The following is a 22,705-nucleotide window of genomic DNA, read 5'->3' as shown; positions in this document are numbered from 1 at the left end:
ACTCCTGGTATTCCTTCTGCCTCAGCCTTTCCAGTGCTGGGTAGGATTATAGCCACACAGCATCATGTCTAGCACAACACATCACTACATGTACCTGCCGGGTACCATGACCTATACGAGGCTGAAGCTGAGCAGGAGTTGAGCCATGGCCTTGTCCTCTAAGAGCTGCTTGTAGAGAGAGCCACCAAAGGCAGAAATTTTCTTTGACGTGTTTTGATATGTCTCTTCCAACAGCTCCATGCCCAAAAGGAGAGACCATAAACATCTTTCTAGGAAAGGCATCAACCTTGAGACACACAGTTGGAAATTGGCAGGGTGCCCTCGGAAGGCTGGGGAGGTAATTTATTTTTCTAACTTCACAGTGGGAACCGAAGCCCTGGCAGATGCCTCCATGTGTGACCAGTGACTGATCTGAGTGAGATCGTTATTAATTATTAGCCACTTTTGAGTGTCTTTCTCAGAAGCTGCAGAACACTTGGGAAGCCTACCTTCTTCCATTGCGATCAATACTGTGTGTGCCTTGTGTGGGAACCTGAGTGGCATGTAATTATAAAACAGTATTGATTCCTGGCAGACGGACTGAAAACGGACAAATCTTCCACATAAGATTCAGCTAAATCTTCAAAGGGCTTGATTATTTTTTTTCCTCAAGAAAGAAACCAATAAGAGTAACAAACTTGAAATGTTAGCTAAATGAGGACTATTTCCTGCCAGGAGCCAGATCAGTACACATAATTATTTTATTCTCTGGGCTGGCGCTAATTCACATCAGCTGAGTGTTGGAAATGCCACTGATTAGGGTCTGCAATCCAAATTATTCAGCCAGTTCCTATGATGATGTTTTCCCCTTGTGTTCCTCTGAATTATTTTTTCTGTGAAACAAATAATTGCTTGTCTGGGATCAGCACACCCCTGTTTTTCCTTCTCTTTGTTACAGGATACAGGATGCTCCTTACCCCAGAGCTCCGCCCATTCTCAAGTCCCCGTCAGGAGAATCTCCCTCTTTTATGTTTGCATGCTTAATTCCTAAGTAGGCATCCAGGCCAGCCGTTTGTTTTATTGACTGATTGACTTACTTATTTATTTTGTTTTTTGAGATAAGTTTCTCTATATAACGCCCTGGCTGTCCTGGAACTCACTTGGTAGCCCAGGCTGGCCTCGAACTCACAGAGATCCACCTGTCTCTGCCTCCCGAGTGCTGGGATTAAAGGCGTGCACCAGTCACTTTAGAGTGGCTAGAAATCTGGAAGCTTTCTTCCTCTGTGCAACTTCTCCTTCCTTAGCAGAAAGGATAACAGTGGTACCCAGCCTGCCCTTGTTACATCATCAATGCCCTCTTGGCTCATGTCTAGACCTGTACGAAGGCCTCACCCTGCCTTGTTAGTGCCTGAGAGTTGGTGGGAGCTTTTTGAAAATGCAAGCCCTATTGCGTCATGTGGCTGCACACAGGTCTGCAGGGGCTGGCTTCTCATCGCGTACAGGACAAGATGGATAAGCAGTTGTCAAGTTTGAGTCCCAAAGGGGAGCTTCTTTCTGAAGATTCTGAGGTCACTGATAGACAGCACACACTGGTGAACTGGAAAAGCTAGAGAAACAAGGCTTTCGCCCAGCATCCTTGGCGTTTGGAGGGCCTGTGGCAGACAGCTGTGGCAGAACGGCTCTTTCCCTGGTTTGCAGGACTGACTTGTCAGTGGAATGGAGGCTGTTCTCTCTGGAACATCTCACCCCTCCTCACCAAGCAATGAAGTGTTGTGAGAATGTCACAGGGAGTGAATGGTCCCTGGTCTGTTTTCTCAGAACCTCCTAACTGAGGAAAAAGAAATCAAAGCCAGTACAGGTCTGACACAAAAGGCCCACGGCTGTTCCCCAAGCAGATGCTACCAGCAGTACTGGAGAGCACACTGTTTTAAATGTGATCCTATGCATTGCAAGATGTTGGTATATCTGCCCCCATGCTAAATGCCAGTCATGTGGCTCCAGTTACTAGGACAGCCACCAAAGGCATTCACATGCCCCTACACACTTTCTAGAGTATTCTGGAGATGGGGAATGGTACCACCCCTACCCGAGGAGCACCTGCCCCTGAGCTTGGTTCTCAGGTCTCCTAAGCACCCCCTCTCCTTTTCTGAAAGCAGAAAGAGGAGCCAGGTTAATTTGGGGTTTTCTGCTACATTTCCTCTCTCCCTATCTACAGAAGAGTTGAGTTTAGGTCCTGGAGCATATGGCTGCCTTTGAAGTCTAGCTCTGCTATTTACTGGGGCAGACCTTAAACAGTAACAGGACTTTGAACAATTACGCTCCCCATGCCTTAGATTCGAATATAAACTGGGGATAAACTGGGCATCTACTTCAAAAGGCATTTTTGAAGATTAAATAAGATAGACACGTAGCATGTGGATCACTCTGTCCACTCTTGGGCAGGGCAATTGTATGAGGTGAGGATGGTGAGGTGATGACGGTGTTCTCTTAGCATAGGGTCTTACCTGAGCAAGAAGGTAACATCTGCATTTACAAATGAGTCCTCCAGCAAACAGAGAAGCAGCTTGGTATGAGCAACAGAGATGTGGTCTGGGCCAGAGTCTATAAGTTCTGTTCAGTATGTGGCCTTGAATATCCACTCTACTTATCTGAGTCTTGTCTTTGGAAATCTTTGTATGGCATGATATCAGAATGACTGAAGGATGTAAGTATTGCAGTGGATTTCAAGGGTCTATGACAGCTCAAAGACGGCTGGTGTTTTGTAGCCTGGTTTGGCAATCCCAAATGGCCACAGAAAGATCGTGTTTTGGTGAGAATTCACATCCATAGCAAATGTCGACGTGGTCTATGTAACTCCAGCTCTCTTGATATCCCCCCCCTCCCCGTTCCAGTGGGTCCCCCAGGAGCCCAGGAGGAAAAGCCTTGAGCACTCGGGTATCTATCTGTCCTTGAGAGCTCATGTCTGTCACGGGACAGATCTGGTGCTAATATCACCAGGGCCCACTGCTATCATAATGTCTGTCACCCACAGCAACAAAGGCGAGAGAAGGAGCTCCGGAAACAGCAGGAGCGGGAACAGCGCCGGCACTATGAAGAGCAGATGCGCAGGGAGGAGGAGCGCAGGCGCGCAGAGCATGAGCAGGTATGGGGAGGTGGAAAGTGCTCCCCCAGCGGGCCCCGTGGGTACTACAGCACCAGGGATTTCTGGGATGTGGAACCTACTAGTCTCCAAGAACTGTTCTAGTATGGCTTTTGCTTTTTCTCAAGCGACCAGTTCTCACCTATTCAAACAGTCAAGTGCACAGCTCGACAGTGCTCATGCTTCCTACCCAAGCCAGGGCCTCCCCTGACATACCTAGAACTTCTGACTCCCCTGCATTCTTCCATCACTGAAGATGAGCCAGGCTACTCAGGCTATTTGTGCTCTCCAACTCCAACTATCTGTGGCCTCTCTGACCGATGAAATCACAATGTGAGCTCCAGGATGGATCTATTACAAAGCCTGTGAGCACACTAGCCTTGCGCATATGTTCTATGCCTGCTGTAGGCTTAGAGCCTCAGAACTTCACAGCACTGTTAATTCCGTGGAGTCTGTAAGGGAGGAGCCTACCGACGAGCTTTAACTTAGAGCTGGTTTCATTAAACCCGAATAGAGACGGTGAAATGCCGGCCATCTCAGTCAGCTGCTACTGCGAGGGGGCTGTGCTCTTGACTGCATTGAAAGCCTTGGCTTTGCTATGGCTGCTCTTCCTGTGTGGTGAGGTGTTGGGTACTTTCCCTTCCTTTCCCCTGTGTCTCACTGGGACGCTCCTGTCACCGGTGCAGTTACTGGTTCTCTCTCTCTCTCTTCCTCTCTTTCCATTCTCCCCACTTCTCTGCTGCCCGCCTCTCCAGGAATACATCAGGCGACAGTTAGAGGAGGAGCAAAGACAGTTAGAGATCTTACAGCAGCAGCTCCTGCATGAACAAGCTCTACTTCTGGTAATGGGACAGTCACACGCCAGCAGACCTGCCTGGCGTTCCCCCCGAGTGTGTGCGTGTGCGTGCGTGTGTGTGTGTGTGTGTGTGTGTGTGTGTGTGTGTGTGTGTGCGTGTACGTGCATGTGTGCGTGTGTGTGCACTTGTCTGCATATATATGTCTTTGTGTTTCCTCCTCCTAACATGCCAATTAAAAATATGAGGTCTTCCCTTGCAATCTCCTAGACCTCAGAATCTCACAGAGGCCCATATAATTTCCTGAGCCCGTTTGCTAAGTCCTCAACCATTTAGCACACTTTATTAACTCCCTCTATTTGCGAAACTTTAGCATGAATCCAGCCTTATTATAAGTTCAAACTGCATTCAAGCCCCACTGTGTTTATTGCAGAGTAATTTTTAAAGCCATTGGCAACATGCTGGAATACAATCACAGCAAATGTACCTCGGCTCTAGAGCCTGCCCAGCCCTGCAGTCATTTCTCATTTGCAGGCCGTTAGTCCTGCCCTTACAACGGGAACACTTTGTTTCCTGCTCATGCCGTATCCGCTGGAAGAATTTTTATTATCACTACTCTATAGTTCTCCAAATGGGCTTCTTGGTGCACGCTCTTTCATTTTTTTTAATGCAATTTTTTACTCGATGGCATTCTGTTATTTGTTTTTGACTTTGTACATAAGCTTGCTAATAGCTTTAGTTAGTACAGGTTTTATTTAAAGGGTGGTGATCTCTACTTGTTTATTTGGTTGTACACTCTATTATATATGCTTGAATGACCAAACTACCAAGTTAGGAACTCCTAGAGCAGAGATCTGAGTTCCCTGCATCTAGGTTGCAGTTCTCCAGGGACATGTCACTTTCCGTGGTGTTCTGTAGACACTGCCGTTAAAGCACCCATGTTTTTCTTGACATATTCTTGTGTGGGACTGACGTGAGGCCTGGCCTTATTGGGGTACCCTTTATCCTTCTTGGAATTCCATTTGTTTACAGCTCCCCCGTGCCTCCACTGCATGTTTTGTCGCCACTGCTCAGTGTGGTGATGTGGGTCCCTGTGGTCATGTGCCCTTTCTCTGCTCTTCCGCTCTGGGTAGGAATACAAGCGCAAACAGCTGGAAGAGCAGAGGCAAGCAGAAAGGCTTCAGAGGCAGCTGAAGCAGGAGAGAGACTACCTGGTCTCCCTCCAGCATCAGCGACAAGAGCAGAGGCCCCTGGAGAAGAAGCCACTGTACCACTACAAGGAGGGCATGAGTCCCAGCGAGAAGCCGGCCTGGGCCAAAGAGGTAAGGGACGAGGAGGTGCGGCGTCCACCGGGCAGGTTCTCCGCTGGGAGGCCGTTCACTGGGAGCACGGAATCCCATTGGTGCTGTACAGTCTGAAGACATGAAGAGAGGTGCACTTCATGTCTGGAGGCCAGAACGTCACTGCAGAGCTATGGTGGTGTACCGGGGCTGTTCCTGTGTGTTTCCTCTGCACCTTTTCGAGTAAAGTGGGTTTTTATAGGGAAAAACAACAAAAATTTGTTTTCCTTATAAAAGTCTATTTAGAAGAGCTAGGGAGATGGTCTGCTCAGACCTTGCAAGCACACGGACTTGAGTGTAACACCCAATACCCACATGAGAAGCCAGGCATGGTGGAAAATGTTTCTAATCCCAGAAATGAAGGGGAGGAGTCAAGAAGATATCTGGGGCTCACTGGCCATCCAGCCTGTCCTGATGTTTGCAGCCTGAGACCCACTGGCAGACTGTCACAAAGCAAGGCCGTGGCAGGCACCTGGGAAGTGATAACCGAGGCTGGCCTTTGGCTTCCACACACATGTGCATGTACACACACATCCACACACCCTCCTCGCTCCACATTCACACAAAGAATCCCATTGAGTATGTACCCTGAGGGCTGTTAGTGGAAGAACATGATTTACATCTTACAGGATTCTGGGAAGGATCATATCCTGCCCATAACCCAGCTGCTGTTCTGAGACATTGGCATACGGCTCACCCTGCCTTATTCTATGTGTTCTCGGAGGTGTACAGTGGGATACACACATGTGGCTAGGATGTGCATTTCAGATACAACCAAAGTAAGAGTCCTTCACTTTCTCAACCCTTAGACTAAGGTAGGATTTTAGGGTATGGCTCTGTGATGAGCTAGTTATAAAATATAATTTGAAACTATTTGGATTGAAGAAAAAGTAAAGGGGTTATAACCAAATGGATAAAGAAAAATCAGTAATCCAGACAAGATTGACGACCATGCCAGGAGTCACTGAGTCATCTCACATACGGGGTACATCAGTCTCCAGATCTGTCTTTCTGACACCACTGACTTCCTTGCATCCTTATGAACATATCTAATCACTTAGAGTGTGTTTAGGGCTATTTCTTATTTGTAAGAATACCTAGGAAATGTTTCTTTAGGTATTTATACCTAGAATGTTTTAAAAAAGTTACCAGAACCAGAATGAAGAACCTATTTTTATTTTTTTATTTTTTCTATCTTATCTTACTAGTTTAGAAAATACTGCAAATGATGCCCTAATCATGGTGGCTAATGAGAGATAGCAATCAAAGAATGATATTTTCTGTAACGTTTTATACCTTTATATACTGTTTGAATCCATTGTAATTGACATTCACTATTACAGTGAAATAATGTTTTGAATGTTCAAGAACTCAGTCTATACAGCAATCATTTTGATTAGTGTAAGGAACATGTTGGACCACTTTCTGTTACAGTCTATAAACATGACCTGTAGTGACCTATGGGGAACTGCTGCTGCTTTTCTGAGATCAATAATTTGGTTTTGTGATAGAGCACTGAACCAGCTGTTAGTTACTTCTCTCCTTGCTGCGCCAAACTACCGATGAAGGTAGCGTGAGGAAGCAGGAGCTGAAGTCTGTCATGGCAGAGGAGGCATGGCAAGAGGCAGCTGGTCACCTTGTGTTCACACCCAGGAAGCAGAGAGAGAATGTCTGTGCTCAGCCCCCGTCTGGAATTCCAGCCCATAGCATAGTACCACCCCATGTAGGGTTGGTCCTCACAAAGCACCTTATTCACTGAGCTGTATGCCCACCCTGAGGATAGCCCTGTAGTTCCTTCCCATCTTTCTGCAGCAGGAGTCCGGAGAAGACCCTCTACTACCTGACCTTCCTCTCGAGCAGATGGAAGTGGATCCGGACTCTGCCCCCTTTTAGCTGTGTTTATCTTTGCTCCGGGGATAAGCCACTTTTTTGTTTTTGTTTTTCCAAGACAGGATTTCTCTGTGTAACAGTCCTGGCTATCCTGGAACTTGCTCTGTAGACCAGGCTGGCCTCAAACTCACAGAGATCCGCCTGCCTCTGCCTCCCGAGTGCTGGGATTAAAGGTGTGCGCCACCACCGCCTGCCTGAGTCACTTCCTTTCTCCCCCCATAACTACCTTCAGTTCAGTTAGCAGACAGAAGTTGTCGGGGCACAGCCCCTGCCTGGTATCAGAATGATCGGCTTCTAAGTATACTCAGCTTTCTCTCTGTGAAATGTTATTTCCAATGTCTGGTTTGATGTCTTTCCTCCAGTAATTAAGGGGAAGTTTTGGTGCAAAGCACATCTGTGTTCCAACCTTCCTGAAGGGTTTAAGGCAAGATTTTTTTGAGACAAAAATATAGTCTGGGCCAGCAAGAAAGCTCAGCAGCTAAAGACAGTTGCCTGGCAAGCTAAGCCCTGGCAGCCCAAGTTCAGTCCCTGGAACTCACACGGCAGGAGAGAGCTGACTCCCAGAGGGTGTTCTCTGACCTCTGACATGTGTTGTGGCACACACATGTGCATGTGCACACACACACACACACACACACACACACACACAGCACACAAATAACTATAACAATCTTCTGAATGTGTAGCTAAATGCCTCCTTGTTACAACCTTCTCATGGATTTATCCTTTTGTTATCCAGACTCCTGCTTAGGAAATTTCAGCACATTGACCCCTTTTGACATCATTGACTGGGAATTAACAACTGGTTATTTATTTCATATGACATAGATTCTTTCAGGTTAAGATACACTAAGGGTAGAATCTAATGCATGAACTGATTGAAAGCATTGAAAATTTATCCAGGAGTTGCTTAGTAGCCTCTCTGTACAACTAAAGGCACACAAGTTACCTGTGAAAACGGGCATTCACTTTTTGCCCTGTATTTGACAGTTAAAACTAACACTAATAATCATTACAAGTATATTGATGTAACCAACCGTTTTATTAAATAAGAAACACAGAAATAATGCAAAAGAGAAAGCCGAGAGGTCAGAGCTCAGAGCTGAAATCTCACCCTTCCGCCTGCGGTGTCCCAGCTTCCCGAATGAGACTCTATTTCCTGTCTGTTTGTCTATTTAAAGAGACAGAACAAGCCACAGCTATCTCACCTCACCAGTTACTCAGCTGGTCCTGTTTCCTCAGACTGGAAGCTTCTGTGTCCTCATCCCAATAGCTCTCAGCTGAACTGTGTTGCTCCAAAGCCTGAAAGCTTAACCAGCCAAATGCTTCTAGTTTCTGGTCCTCATGCATTATATATCTTTTTGCTTTCTACCACCACTCCCTGGGATTAAAGGCTGGCTTTCTGGGATTAAAGGCGTGTGCCACCACCGCCACACTCTTGCAATGGCTCTAATAGCTCTGACCCCTGGGCAACTTTATTTATTAACATACAATCAAAATCACATTTCAGTATAATTAGATTACCACCACACAAGTATGCCTCACTCTGAATACATTTGGTTCTGAACACATGAATACAGGCTCACTCCTATACCACCAATGCACTCTGAATTTGGGATATTGGGTGGCCAGGGTATGGAAATCCAGGTATTTCTCTGAACTGTTTCTACTCCTCAGGCAGGGTTCTGAGCTCAACCATGAGTGGCGTAGGTGGTACAATTTAGGGAGTGAGGAAATAAGGATTTGCAGTGGTCCAAGAACACACTTTCTTCTCTCACAAGAAGTCTGCCATTTAGAGTGGTGCTGGACTTGGCTGCTGCCATCTTCTTGGGCCTTTCAGGTCTTGTAATGACAGCGGGCTTTGCTCTTCTGCTCAGTACAATACCGAATAATTATTGCTGATACAATGTTTTATGCACTCACAAAGTAAACATTTCCTGGTTTATATTCCTGGCCTTTTGTAGTGAGTATAATTTGGTGTGTGGTGAGTTTCTAGGACTTAGAATTTCAAAACCAAAGTCAAGTAGAGGCCAATTGGATATACCCCACAAAGCCATAGTGGGGGAGAGGTGGTCAAATTACAGCTCCCAGAGGCAGGAGGGCTGTTTCCTAGTCTACGGCTTAATGAAGCATGTTTAAATGTTTGAAGTTAAAACAGACCTACTATGAACAGGAGATTGGGCCCGTCTCTAGAGAGATTCAAAATAGAGTAAGGAAGATGAGAGGGAGTAGGACTTTAGAATTTTGTTTCAAATCAGTCAGCAGAAAGAAACTTTAAACCTTAGCTGAAACAAAAATATGCAGACAGACCCAAATATTGAGTCAATGGATGTGAGTTAAGGACTCCACTCTAATGAGCCAGGGGGGAGAGTGGGGAGAGTGGTGTGTTGACCCTAAAGAAATACAGGACAGTGTAGGACAAACCCAGAACAAGGCTTAGCCCTTTGGAGCTAACCAAGGTCTTCCGTCTTGTCTGTCGATGATGTCCACCTTGTTAATTTAACTTTCAAGTCCCCTGTAACAGCCTGTCTGCTGCTATAAATATAGACTGACTGAGCGTGACTTTTTATCTGTTTAAAAAGAGCCCCTTGTTCTCTGAGTTTCTCCTGGGACGTCCTTAGGCTGAGAGAAACCCCAGAGAATAAGACAAGATGGGAATGAAGTGGGTTGGGAGGGGAGAAGGGGGAGGAGAGAAGGGAAGGGCTAGAATGTGGGCCGCAGGAGGCGAGTCGGAGGGAGCGGGGCAACAGAGTCCATGCTGGGAACAGAAAAAATGGGAGGATCAGTGTATTTTGGGTAGCAGGGAGAGACAATTGAAAGGAAAGGGCCCTGAAGAGAAAAAGAAAATGATACAGGAAGTCTGGGTAAGACAGGCATGTCATTAAGCAGCATCCAGGACGCCCACGTGCCTATCAGCGGCATGCAGAGAAGAGCAGCGTTCCTGTGTGCCACCTCTCCCTCGCCAGTCCTTGGGTGGCTCTTGTCCCCTGTCTCCTGAGTCAACCCAAAGCAAGTTTCTATTTTCCCCTGTTCTGTCTCAATGCCTACTGTAGCCCCCTTTGATTATCTGTGGTGCATGCCATTTCCGTGCCTGCTGCCATGGCTTCGTGACTAATCAGTGGGATATTAGCTCAAGGAACCCAAGACCAACTCTTAGCAGGCTGTGAATGTCCAGTTAACTGAAGTAAATAACTCAAGCTGATGGGGAACGTAAGAGCAAGGGCTCAAGTGTCTTGCGTGTCTTTGCTTACTGCAAGAACTTCCAGGAGAAGGAGAAAGTAAAAGAGAAAAGAAAAGGAAGCAGAGGACAAAAAGATCTTGCTGCAAAAAAAAAAAAAAAAAAAAAAATGGCAAGTTTGGGCTCTTTGAATTCATTCGAGGGACAAAAAAATGCCTGTGTGGGTGACTACAGAAAACTCTCGCTGGAGAACACACCAACTTTTGCCATTGAGGCTCCTTTGTCTTTTGACTTCTAGGTAGAAGAACGCTCAAGACTAAACCGACAGAGCTCACCTGCCATGCCTCACAAGGTTGCCAACAGGATCTCTGACCCCAACCTGCCCCCAAGATCGGAGTCCTTCAGCATTAGTGGGGTTCAGCCTGCCCGGACACCCCCAATGCTCAGACCTGTTGACACCCAGGTATAATGTCTCTTCTGTTCCAGTGAATATTTGTGCCCAGGAAAGCTTATTAAAAGTCTAGAAGATTCTAGCATGGCATAGGACCAAAGAAGTAAAGACCCTTAGCATAGCATTCAGAGGGACAGAAGCCTCTCTGCATTGAGAGAAGAGGTAGAGCTATTGACCTTGAGTCAACTTCAAAGTCCCTTCTTGGTGAAGTGGCTACTGTGGAGATCCATGCAGGTCCTGCAGGGTGGGACAAGCATTCTTGTAGTCACAAGCAGAATTCCAATTCACATGCAGACCTCTGAGGCAGACTCTTTACACACATCCCTCCCTTCCTTGAAATATGGGTGGAAATCTGACCGGGAGAACTCAGGTGGGCTTGGTGAGGTAAACATGTGCCTTCTGAGCCTGTCATTCTCCAGACATGCTCCAGGCCAGCAGCCAGCGGCACCCATGACCTTGGTGAAAATGCTTCCTCCTGTGTTGTTTCAGACTCGCTGACCAGAGACTCGGGGTGAGGCCTGGCAGTCTGACTTTAAAAGCCTTCCTTCCAGGTTGATTAAGGTGCCCCTTAGAGGCTGAGAAGCCCTGTGTGGAGATATTTGGTGAGGAAAGATTATTTCACTATTAGGAAAGAAGCTTTCTGGTTAGTTCTGCATAGATGAAATTCAAAGTGAAATAGAATATGGAAATTCCATGGGGGAAAAAGGTAATACAACCTTTCTCACACAAACATCTTAAATTTCTTCCCAGCACCAGCTGTGGTAAGCTTCTCCAGTGTATTTTCAGGTCACCTTTGAAATATGCTCTGTTGTTTGAACTGGAGCTTAAAAGAGTAATGATAAAAATCAAGGCTTTTTTTGTGTTTTAAGCTGGCAGTAATGAGCAAAATTCAAAATTTCTCAGCACTGACCAGCTTAATACACCTTCCCCTGATTGTTTTTATCTGTATATAATTCTCTCTTGCAGACTCTTCAAAAGAGGACATTTTTACAAGGGTTACCCTTCTTTGTAAAACCTTCTGCTTTGACCTTATAATGAACCTTTGCCCTATTAAAGGGGAGCATTGCAGGGAAGTACCCCTTCTGAAATGATGGGGAATGAAAGTATAGACTTTCTATGAAAGCGTTCTTTGAGTGCTTCCGTTTTTAGGGGTGCTCGGAATGGTCTGCTAAAGTGGGTTTGGGTTTTGTACTAGGTGTGTTAATGTGTTTTTGATGTTACCTAATACATGTATGATATTTACATCAGGATGAACGTTGCAAGTCTATTCTGGATGAAGCGGAACACTCACCAAAGCAAAGCTTGCTTGCCACCATAACACTCCAGCAGAAATTACAGACAGGAGAGGGCTTGGCAGGCCACTGTACAAATGCAGCAGGAAATCAATACTGCTTGAATTAGCAGTTTAATTTAGGAAGCACTCTAGATCCCCGCCCTTTTTTAAGCCATGATTTATGGCTTACAGGTCAGGCCCAAAGATGGACTCAGGCTCCAATAATGAATACCGTATACACCCTGAGGCAGGATAGGCTTCAATATTTACAAGACTCACATGAGCATCATAGTGGTGAAGGAACCCCTTGTACCCTGGATTTGGGTGATTTTTCTTAAGAGGCCAAATGAAAATCCCAGAAGTCATTCCTGCATGAACAGCAGCACTGTGTGCCCAATTGTTGAAATAACTCAAGAAACATCCCAGTGTCAGGGGATGGTGTATATTCTCAGTGGTGATGGCCCTGTATAAATCAGGATACTGCAGAGCCTGAGGAGATGGCCCATTCAGTACAGTACTTGCCATGCAAGGACCAAGTTCAATCCCTAGAATACACATAAGAAAGACAGGCATGGTGGTGCATGCTTGTAAACTTAGCACTGTGACAGTGGGTACAGGGGAATCCTCGGGGCTTGTTGGCCAGCCAGCTTAGTCCAACTGGCAAGTTCCAAGCCAGTGAGAAACCCTGTTTTAAACAAAATGAGGGCCATGTGTGGCACACGCCTTTAATCCCAACACTCAGAAGATAGAGGCAGGTGGGTTTCTGTGAGTTGTTAAAGGCCAGTCATGCCTACACTAAATTCCCGACCAGTTTGAGTTATACAGAGAGACCCTGTCTCAAGAAAGAAAGAGAGGGAGGGAGGGAGGGAGGGAGGGAGGGAGGGAGTCGACAGACTATAAACCAGGTAAACTTTCTGAAGTTGACCTCTGGCCTCTACACATACATGTGCACCTGCATCCAAACACACACGCACACACAGGGTTGGGAGAAACACCTCAGGAAGGAAAGCGTACACTGCAGAAGTGAGATGTGCAGGCCCTGGGGGCGGAGCACTGGCTTCCAGCTCAGCTGTGAAATCAGTGTGGCTTAGTCTCTTTCCACCCGGGATTGCTCCCGTCTGAAAGAAGGCTGGTTGTGTCTACCCCATGGTGGACTAGGGGAGTTCAGAAAAAAGGAAGACATTTAGAGCACTCAAAGCTAAGGACTTGACAAGAGGGAGCTTGAGATAGCTTATAAAATAGCTCGTGTTGCTGTCCACGAAGTGCTGGATAAACGTCATTACTGTTACTACTCCCACGCTATTCCTTGACTTCTCAGCAGTTCCAGCGAAAGCACCAAGCCCACTGCCGGAAGCCCTGAGGAAGCCCTGTGTGTTTTCTACATTGACGATCCTGAAGGGCTGTGAGAAACAGGCTGTGCAGCCGTGTACAGCAGGCGTGTCTCAGCCAGTGAGGCTTATCCCAAGTGCAATGATGGCTAGCTGGAAACTACCCTGTCAATAGCTCTGATGGGTTCCAGTCCTGCATACGGAACTTTTTGTCCCTTCAGCCTATGGGCTTCTAATCATGCCGGCCCTGTGTTGTGTGCTTAGATCCCTCAGCTGGTAGCTGTGAAATCCCAGGGACCTGCCTTGACCGTCTCCCAGTCGGTGCACGAGCAACCCACCAAGGGCCTGTCTGGGTTCCAGGAGGCTCTGAATGTGACCTCTCACAGGGTCGAGATGCCACGCCAGAACTCGGATCCCACCTCAGAAAACCCTCCTCTGCCCACTCGCATTGAGAAGTTCGACCGAAGCTCTTGGTTACGACAGGAGGAAGACATTCCACCAAAGGTAGCATCAGTGCCGCCACCGCCATGTGTCTGCATCTCCGCCGCCATCCGTGCCCACTGTTCCATCCCCTCCGCAGTTTGGAGAACATGGCTGTGCCTAAGAGCACGTCACTCCTCACACTTGTCATGGCCCCTTCTTTAAGCTAAGTCCTGAGTAGTCGTTCATCATTTCGGATCTTTGTTTTCCCACAGGGGCAGAGACTCAATATGAGTGTCAGGGAAGGGCATGTCTTCATAGAGAATTAGAACTCTCAACCCCAAACACTCTAGGCCATTTTACTCTTCATGTTAGGAAACAGACTAGTGGATATGTTCAATGATTATTGCATCTATAGCTAAACAAACCAAATAAATAAAAGAAAATTTAGGACCCCGGCACTCAAGAAAATGTCAGGCATGGTGACATGTATCTATAATCCTAGTGCTGAGGAGACAGAGACAAGAGGATCCAAGGCCAGATACACTAGCTAAATTGGTGAGACCCAAGTTCAATGAGACACTCTCTCTCTCTCTCTCTCTCTCTCTCTCTCTCTCTCTCTCTCTCTCTCTCTCTCTCACACACACACACACACACACACACACACACACACACACACACACACGCACATGCACAAACGCACACACTCAGGCAGAGGCAGAGAGATATTGAGGAAGATACCCAGCATTGATCCCTGGCTCCACAGGCATCCATGCACATGGCTATCACACTCATATGCACACATATGAAAACACATGTATGCAAACATGCATGCTGGCCTTGCCTTTAGGCATTTAAGTAGGCTCCACATAAAGAATGCTCCTTCTAGGCCAAGGAAGGCTCTTCCCAGCCTTAACCAATCAAAGGGTTGAACTTTAGAGTGGATGGCTAGCTTTCCCCTCTACAGAACCACCGTGAACTCTTTCATTTCCTTTTACCTCACTGAACTGTGGTTTGTCCCCAGTGATGTTCTGGAGTGTGTCTACAGTCAACCTGGTTGTCTTTAAATGCTGCAGACATTTTGTAACGAATTCTTCCTGGTCCATCAATCTCTTTTCTCCTGAGCTTAGCATATGAAACTGGGATAATTGAAATGCCCCGTAATTTCCTGAAAATATTGTTATTAATTCCAGAAAAAAAATGAAATAGTTTTTAATGATTTACAAACAGTTATCATCTCCCTCTCAAGTGGGAATCACAGCAAGACTGCCATTATTTTGACAATGAAACAGCAACAGTGCTTGAGACCTGAAAGAGGAAGTGGCTGACCCACTCTCTAGAAACATCCAGGTAGATGTGTGTAAAGCTAGGAAGATACATAGTCAGGGTCCTAGTCATCTACTGAGCCCTTCTCTACAACTGTTTTTATTTACATAAATAAAAGTAGGAATAACAGCAGTAGTACTTAATTTGAACAGGTGTTATATAAATTTGATCATTTTGTTTTGCTTCCTTGATTCGACTTTATGTTAACATTAATTATAACAGAATTTTTTTTCAAAATAAAGGATGACACTTACATTGAATGTAATCTTCTGCACTAATATTCATATGTTTCTTGTAAATAATGGACTCCCCTTGCATAATACCTGACCCCACAAGCAGGTGTCTGTATGCTTTATGAGAAAAGCCACATTTGAATTCTCCTCTTTTCCCAGCTGAGCTAGAAATACATACTCCTGCACTTATTATACTTGCACAGGCATTTTGAATCCCCTTCCAGTATTTTCAATATTAATTCTGTTTTATAAATAGCATTTACTAATTAGCCACACAAACATGGTGTTTGCGGTTTGGGTTAGGAAGTATAGCGGTCTGTGTTCCCACGCTGTAAGACTGAGAAGAGCTGCAGAGGCCACCCAGTGCTTAGAGCACTTCTGCTTCTGAGAGGGCCCTGGCTCATTTCCCAGCACCCACACTGGGTGCCTCACAACTCCCTGTAACTCTGGTTCTAGGAGATCTGATGCCTTCTCCCAGCTTCAGTGGGCACCTAGCACGTACATGATATTCATCCATCCATGCAGGGATTCACACACACACACACACACACACACACACACACACACACACACACACACATATTAAAGAGTAAATAATAAAGGGATAGGTTCTCCAGGCTCCCCAGCATGTGATTTATTGTCCAAGGTCTAGACTGGTACCCTAGCTTTTCACTAGCGTTCACAATCGATTTGTTCGTTGTGATGAGCTAAGATGTGGCATCCTCCATGCAGCTCCCACATAATGCACTTCTGCAGAAGTAAGGGCACTCACTCCAAAGAGGTTTCTCTGAGCCACTACTTCCGTTCAAACAAGAGAAAGTCATTTCTTGTAGCTCAGTAAGTCAAGATCATTAGTGCAATCTCCTTTGTTTTTAAGATTTAAATTACTTTAATGGCTGTGGACCATCCCTCCTTGACTTTTGACAGCAGGTCATCCTTTGGCTTTGTTTGGGATTTATTGTCTCACAGAAGGGTGGAGGGCAGTTCTTCCCTAGAGGAGGCAGCTTCTGTAACTTGTAGCCAGTCTTCCAAGAAGAGAAGGCTCCTCAGAGAGTAGACCACCTGTATATTATGGGAAATATTTCTCATTTCTGGTTTTCTTCCAGGTGCCTCAAAGAACAACTTCCATATCCCCAGCATTAGCCAGGAAGAATTCCCCTGGGAATGGCAGTGCTCTGGGCCCCAGGCTTGGATCTCAACCTATCAGAGCAAGGTAAGGGAAGAGAGGTCACCACGATTATCCAAGATAGCTGCTTTCCTAAAGAACGTCCCTGATCTTTTCTTCACTTCTCAAGCTTGTCACCTGTACTGTCAGCTCTGGTGGCCTTTGATAACTTCAATATGACAGTTTTGAAAATCTGGGCACAAACTTAGAAATACAGATGTGGTCGTGGCATTGCAAACCATTGCTTACAGATGTGGTCATGGCATCGCAAAGCATTGCTTTGGAGACCATTCATGGAGCTGGTAGAAGGAAATCAGAGTTGAATTGTAGCACCAGGTCAAGACCCAAGAACTACTGAAACATCACAAAGCCGTTGCCTAGGAAACAGGAAGTGACTCCAGAAACGCTAAAGCCTGGCTCTACAGGCCCCACATTACATTGATCAGGAAATCACACCAGTGGCATTATAGAGGGTCTCTGAAATACAGTTATGCCTCTGTGATTTACTCTGTTCTTTCAGGATTTTCCATCCAATGCATATTCCTACAGCAGGAGGTTGCATCCAACTTCCACTGATTGGTGCAGAGGTCTCAAGGGATGCTGGGAAGTAAACAGTATGCAGAGTATCTGGGCAGACTTTATGTGGCAGCAGATGCTGTTTGTCGCTGCTGTTCATCAAGTTTCCTTGGATTTGTCATGATGAATGCATCCTTTTTTAGGATCCACTGAAATAGCAAATGGCCTCTGCTTAGGCTATAAAAAGGATGCACCAGGGCAGGCTGTTTTCTTCTTCACTGTGTTCATGACGAGAGAAAGACCATGAAGAGGAAGTGGGGTGGGCACTCATGGTTTTGTTTGTATACAGAATGCTTTTGATCATAACACATTCTCTTTGCTCTTCCTTTGAAAGGCCTTAGGAAGGGGTCATTACCAAAAGGAGGTGGTGCTCAATTTAGAGTCTCTTTGGGGGAAAGAGTCCAGCTTCATTCTAAGTGGAGTTACAAACTGTAGGAGTCTATGAACCCCTTGTTCTTCTGTAGCTCATCAGATCTGTGCCTGGCTGGTGGGGCTGAGAAACCCTAGGCTAACTGGAAGATGCTGGGGAGCAGAGACAGGCTAGCACTGGACACAGGCTGAGCTTTATCGGTCCTCAGTTATCAGCGCCTCCTGATCTTTTGAACCCTGCTCTAGAGGCTATTTTTATTAGGTCAGTTGCTTAGAATCTGGCTGCTTAGATGAAGCATCATCCCAGCCTTAAGTACTTTTCTCTTCTGTCAACCAAAAAGAAAGACCTGCTGTTACAGTCAAGAAAGAAGCAGTCGCTTAATTTCTTGGAAATGCTGTTTTTAACAACATTAGGGCCTAAGACAATGAGTATTTGATGTCCAGTAACTTATAAAGAGGTAAGGGTTTCCTTTGGGACACTTAAATGCTATATTCTGTGCAAAGAACGTAAACTTCATGAGAGATTACCAGTGTCTATCTACTTACAGTGAAGAGGAAGTGAGCTAAGAGTTTGCAGTTACCCACTTACAATGCCCATCCCAAGATTTGGAGTGAGATGGTGGAGACTCCCCATGCCCTCATGTAAGACAATCTGCAGAACACTCTTGCTTCTGCCAACATTCATCTCCTCGTGACCAGCACTTAAAATGTGAATCACTGGCTGGTGGGATGGCTCTTCGAAGTGGTTAAAGGCAATTGCTGCATATTCCTGGCAGCCTGAGTTTTTTCTCCAGAAACCATATGAAATTAGGAGACAACCCCTCAAAGTTATCCTCTGACCCCCTCAAGCTTTCCATGATATGTGGAGACATCAATGTTCAGTGTGTTTCTTGGTGGCTCCCATCTTATTTTTGAGGCAGGGTCTCTCACGGAACCTTGAGTTCACCGATGCAGCTTGGGTGACTAGCCAGCAAGTCTAGTCTACTCCCACCCCTGCCTCCCCCAGCACTGGGATTGCAGATGGCACTACTGCCCTTTTCAGGTGGCTGCTGAGGCTCCAGATTCAGGTCCTCACCTTTGCATAGTAAGCGCTTCACTGACGGCGCCGTCTGTGAAGTAAAAGGCTCTAACACTTGGTTGACCTGAAGGGGACTGATCATGACTTCTCACAGTTCTGCAAGTGAACTAAAAAGTTCTCCTGTGATCTGAGCTCATTCATGCAACTTCCCTGAGCTGCCTGCTCAGCTGTATCTCTTAGTCCCCAAGCTCTTTCCTCTGGGTGTGCTCAGTTTTGTCCATCTCGGATCAGAATGTCAAAGAGAAAACCACAAATGCACAGGGTTTTTGAAGCCTTCGCTTAGGTCATCTCCCCTGCCTTCGAGTGGCTTGCATGGCCAAGCCCTGGGCATGGAAAAGAGCTTCACAGGGGCATCAAAACTGGGACGCATGCCTCCTGCCTTGTCTTATCTGCCTTATCACTCATCAATGGAGCCTCTAAAAGGGGGAGGTGCTCTTAAGTGATTTGAGTATTTTATAATGCTCAAAGCTGTATTTTCTATACTCGGTCAACATTCCTTTTATTTCTTTACCATTTTTTTAAAGTGATTCTCAAGGGAAACTAAAAAACTAGCAGAGTTAGAGTAGATTCCAGTGAAAATTACAGAGCATAATAGTGAACAGATTCAAGACATTTTATGTTCTTTGTTATTTTGTTTGCTAGAGTTAACTAATATACAGCAATGCCATGCTATGTGCAAGACTATAATGTGGTCTTGGAACCAAGTGTTTCCCATGACCAGCGACAGACACCAGGGCTCAAAGGTCTAAGTATACTTCATGTTCTTTGGGCTACACATATTTTGGGGGATAAATTAAATCTTACATCTCTTTCTTACCTTGCTTTGGAGTCAGTATGTAAATGAACTTGCTTAAAGAAAGCATAAATTTAATACCTAGAACCCATATCAAAATATCAGGTGTGGTAATGTGCTTACAATCCCAACAGTGGACAAATACAGACTGGAGGGTCCCTGGGGGCTCAATGCCCATCCATTTTAGCCAATTATGGTGAGCTCCAGGCCAATGAAGACCCTGTCTCAAAAGAGGTGGACACTCCTAAGGAACAACATTGGTGGTTGTACTCTGGCCTCCATAAACACACACATATATGTTCATCCACATGCACACAAACTCTACATACATACATACATGCATTGTTCTTAAAAGGAAGGTTTCTCTATTCTTTATGAACAACATAGAAACCCAGAGTTCAAGATGGTAAAGCTTGAACGAAGTAGGACCCTGGCCTCTATGTCACCACATAGGAAAGCACCGCCAAGGAAGTGGTTCTCCTTGTCCATATTCCGACGTGAATAAGAAATGAACTGTGTGCTGGGTGAGCAAAAGAGGGAGAGCAGGCAGCCTGGAAGTTAAGAAGCTTGTACTTTGTTTCCTTCACTTACAACAGTGGATCCCAGATCCTAAGGGCAAGACGTTCCATAGGAACTGTCAAATGTGAGATATTCCATAACAATTTGAAAACAACAGGTTTGAATCAATGGCAACTATGTAATGCCCTGAATGGAAGAATCTGGAGTCAGAGTGTGCACTTGAGTGTGTAACTAATACAAGCAAGTCAGAACCTTACTATTCTAGCTACACTTCCTTCTCATAGGAATACCCTCCATTCTCTTACTCCTTTGCTGTCTGAGGTCAGCAAGTATTTGTAGGCAGGCCTTTCAGAACCTTGTCTTCTGTTCCTCAGGCAGTTTATATTCATTTCAGTGTTTAATAAATACCTCTTGAAGCACTGTGTATGATATAATATTTTCATTGTATTAAAAATACTCTTAATTTATTTGTGTTGGCAGGGGGTGAGGGTGGTCAGAAGACACCTCAGTGGATTTGGTAATTTATGGGTCCCAGGGATTAAACTCAGGCTGCCATGATTGGGCAGCAAGTGTCTCTACCCACTGAGCCATCTTGCCAGCTAGCATTCCAAATATTAACTATTTAAATCATATAGCGATTCCAAGGCAAGGCTTTTCATCACCCTCACTTTATAGATGGGAAGCTGAAGTAAACAAAACAAATTGCCCAGTGTGTCAGAGGAAGAAGTGCTTGGACTGGGGTTTGAACACTGGTAGTCTGCCTCGGGAACTCTTGCCTCTGTGATTGACAGGACACTGTTTTGCCTCTGCCCTTCTCACCGTGTAGTTTATAGGTCTGTTAGCAGTCGCTCCTAACCTTGAAGGCACTGCTCTCCACCCTGTTGCACTATCCTTTAAAAGGTGGGAGACCATGGAACTCATTTATCCCCCAGTGCTTCCCCGCTCCTCTAGGAACCCTGCCAACAGCTCCCTCTAGGGGTGGAGGTGGGCGGTGGCACAGTTTCCTACTCAGGAAATTGGGGATTGCTTAAGCTCAAGCTCCACAGGCAGGTCCCACCTGCTCCTGGATACCAATGGCCTCACCTATGAGGGTGGTCAGGAGAGTTTAAAGGAAGGTTGTAGTTGATTTTGTAAAAATATTGCTATTTTCAAACTTTAATATTTCGCTTTGATCCATGTGTTCTTTTTAAGCCAAATTAAAAGTTTGCTCAAACAAGTACTTTTGAAATATGAAAAGATTTAAATTGTCAGAAACACCCAGTCTAAAAAAAACCAGTGACTAAATGTTTAGTCCCAGAAAATAATTCCCTGCCCCATCCCAAACATATCTTCTTAGGACTAGTTTTTTCTTATTGGCCATGTTATCAAAGAACAAAGTAAAGAGAATTTTGGCAGTCAGCCAGTTAATTAAAGACTTGGCCCAAGGCTTTGGAAACAAAATCACTTTGTAATCCTCATTTTATGTTTTGACTTTTTATACAGTTCAAGTAGATAGAGTAATTGCCACATATTCTCTCAATGTTATCTTATAGAGCAAACATCTTTATTTGCTGGATAGAAAAAGTGTGAACTAAAAGTTAGCATTTAAAGAAATGTATTAGGAATTTTTAAAGTTTCTGCATGCTTGGATGCAAGCAGTCTTAGTTAATATGTGAACAATGGAAACCTGTTACTTAGTAGAATTCTGAAATTGAACCTCTCTCTATGAGCATTTATTTCAGATCCCTCAGCCCATAAGGGACATTATACATATATAATAAGGAAGAAAAAATATCATATGGCATTTTCTCACATTACTCATGTTTTTAAGAAAGGGGAAGTAAGGTAGAAAAGACATTAAGTCCCCTTATTTCTCTGTGTGGTGATAGAGACACTAAATATTTCTTTTAGTGTTCAGCAACAAGAATGAAGACCGGCACCTGTGACAGGGAGCTGGGGTAGAGAGGACTTATGCTAACGAGCCCTAAGTCAGGAATTTAATGCTCATGGGATCTAATTAGTCTCACACAGGAAGAAGCTCTGAGTTTCATCAAAGATGCATGTGCATCCCAGATAGTTCTGCAAATAGCCAAGACCCCTAACATGCCCACAGCCTTCTGTCTGTTCATGCTTTTCTCCTAACCAGGCATGCACACCGGGCCACCATGGGAGGCGGGTAGCAGACCTTAACAGCTAATGCTGTCCGACCACCCTTCTCTTCGGTCCAGCTGACTTTCTGTTTCCTACCACAGACTTGGTGAACTGCCCTGCTGACCTCTGCTTAACATCCATCCACATGACATGTACAAGAAGGACACCAGCTTTAGTCACCACACAGGCTATATCCAGACTTTCTGATACCATACCAAATCCCAGTAGGCTCACTCCTTTACAACACAACCCACACCTTAATGTGTGTGAATTTCCCCAAACACCAATGGGATATATACTCTCTTTTCACACTACTTCCGGAGTTGCTATTAACTGTTAACTCTTGTCTCTGTCACATACATCTTATTGCCATGGCGATAGTGGATAGTGTCACTTGACAGGACACCTCCTGGCCTGATCCTGATCTAATAAGACTCAATTTAGATGTGATTCAACAAGAATTTGACGGAGGCATCAAAGGAAAGGTAAATAGAGCACGTAACCGAATACTGTCACGACACCACAGCACCTTCAAGGACATCTCGGGGCATGTACCCTGCCATTCTCACAATACTTCCCGAGTACAAAGAAGATGACATCATTACTCCACAAAACCTAGCAGTATAAGAAACTTTAGTGCAACCCACCACTCTCGGTCTATAATATATTTGGTTAGTAATAAATTTAACAACAAACAATTTAGTAATTTATTAATAATTTCCTG

The 22,705-nt window shown here is 45.2% G+C and overlaps 1 protein-coding gene across 4 annotated transcripts in view; it reads left to right on the top strand.

Moving 5' to 3' along the window:
- Nucleotides 1-22,705, top strand: part of Tnik (TRAF2 and NCK interacting kinase) — a 418,588-nt gene that overhangs the window by 337,769 nt on the left and 58,114 nt on the right. For 2 of the 4 annotated variants that reach the window (XM_006971168.4, XM_076573947.1), the window contains exons 13-18: nucleotides 3,011-3,121; nucleotides 3,874-3,960; nucleotides 5,046-5,234; nucleotides 10,619-10,783; nucleotides 13,637-13,876; nucleotides 16,458-16,564. In XM_006971168.4, the coding sequence (XP_006971230.1) occupies nucleotides 3,011-3,121; nucleotides 3,874-3,960; nucleotides 5,046-5,234; nucleotides 10,619-10,783; nucleotides 13,637-13,876; nucleotides 16,458-16,564 (899 nt within the window). The remainder of the gene's footprint in view (nucleotides 1-3,010; nucleotides 3,122-3,873; nucleotides 3,961-5,045; nucleotides 5,235-10,618; nucleotides 10,784-13,636; nucleotides 13,877-16,457; nucleotides 16,565-22,705) is intronic. The other 2 variants (XM_006971170.4, XM_016000780.3) reach the window with 1 other exon arrangement.

The sequence above is a fragment of the Peromyscus maniculatus genome, chromosome 6 (assembly GCF_049852395.1).
Source record: "Peromyscus maniculatus bairdii isolate BWxNUB_F1_BW_parent chromosome 6, HU_Pman_BW_mat_3.1, whole genome shotgun sequence".
Classification (NCBI taxonomy): Eukaryota; Metazoa; Chordata; class Mammalia; order Rodentia; family Cricetidae; genus Peromyscus; species Peromyscus maniculatus.
The sequence above is the reverse complement of the archived record's forward strand: the minus strand, read 5'-3'. Positions and strand labels throughout refer to the sequence as shown.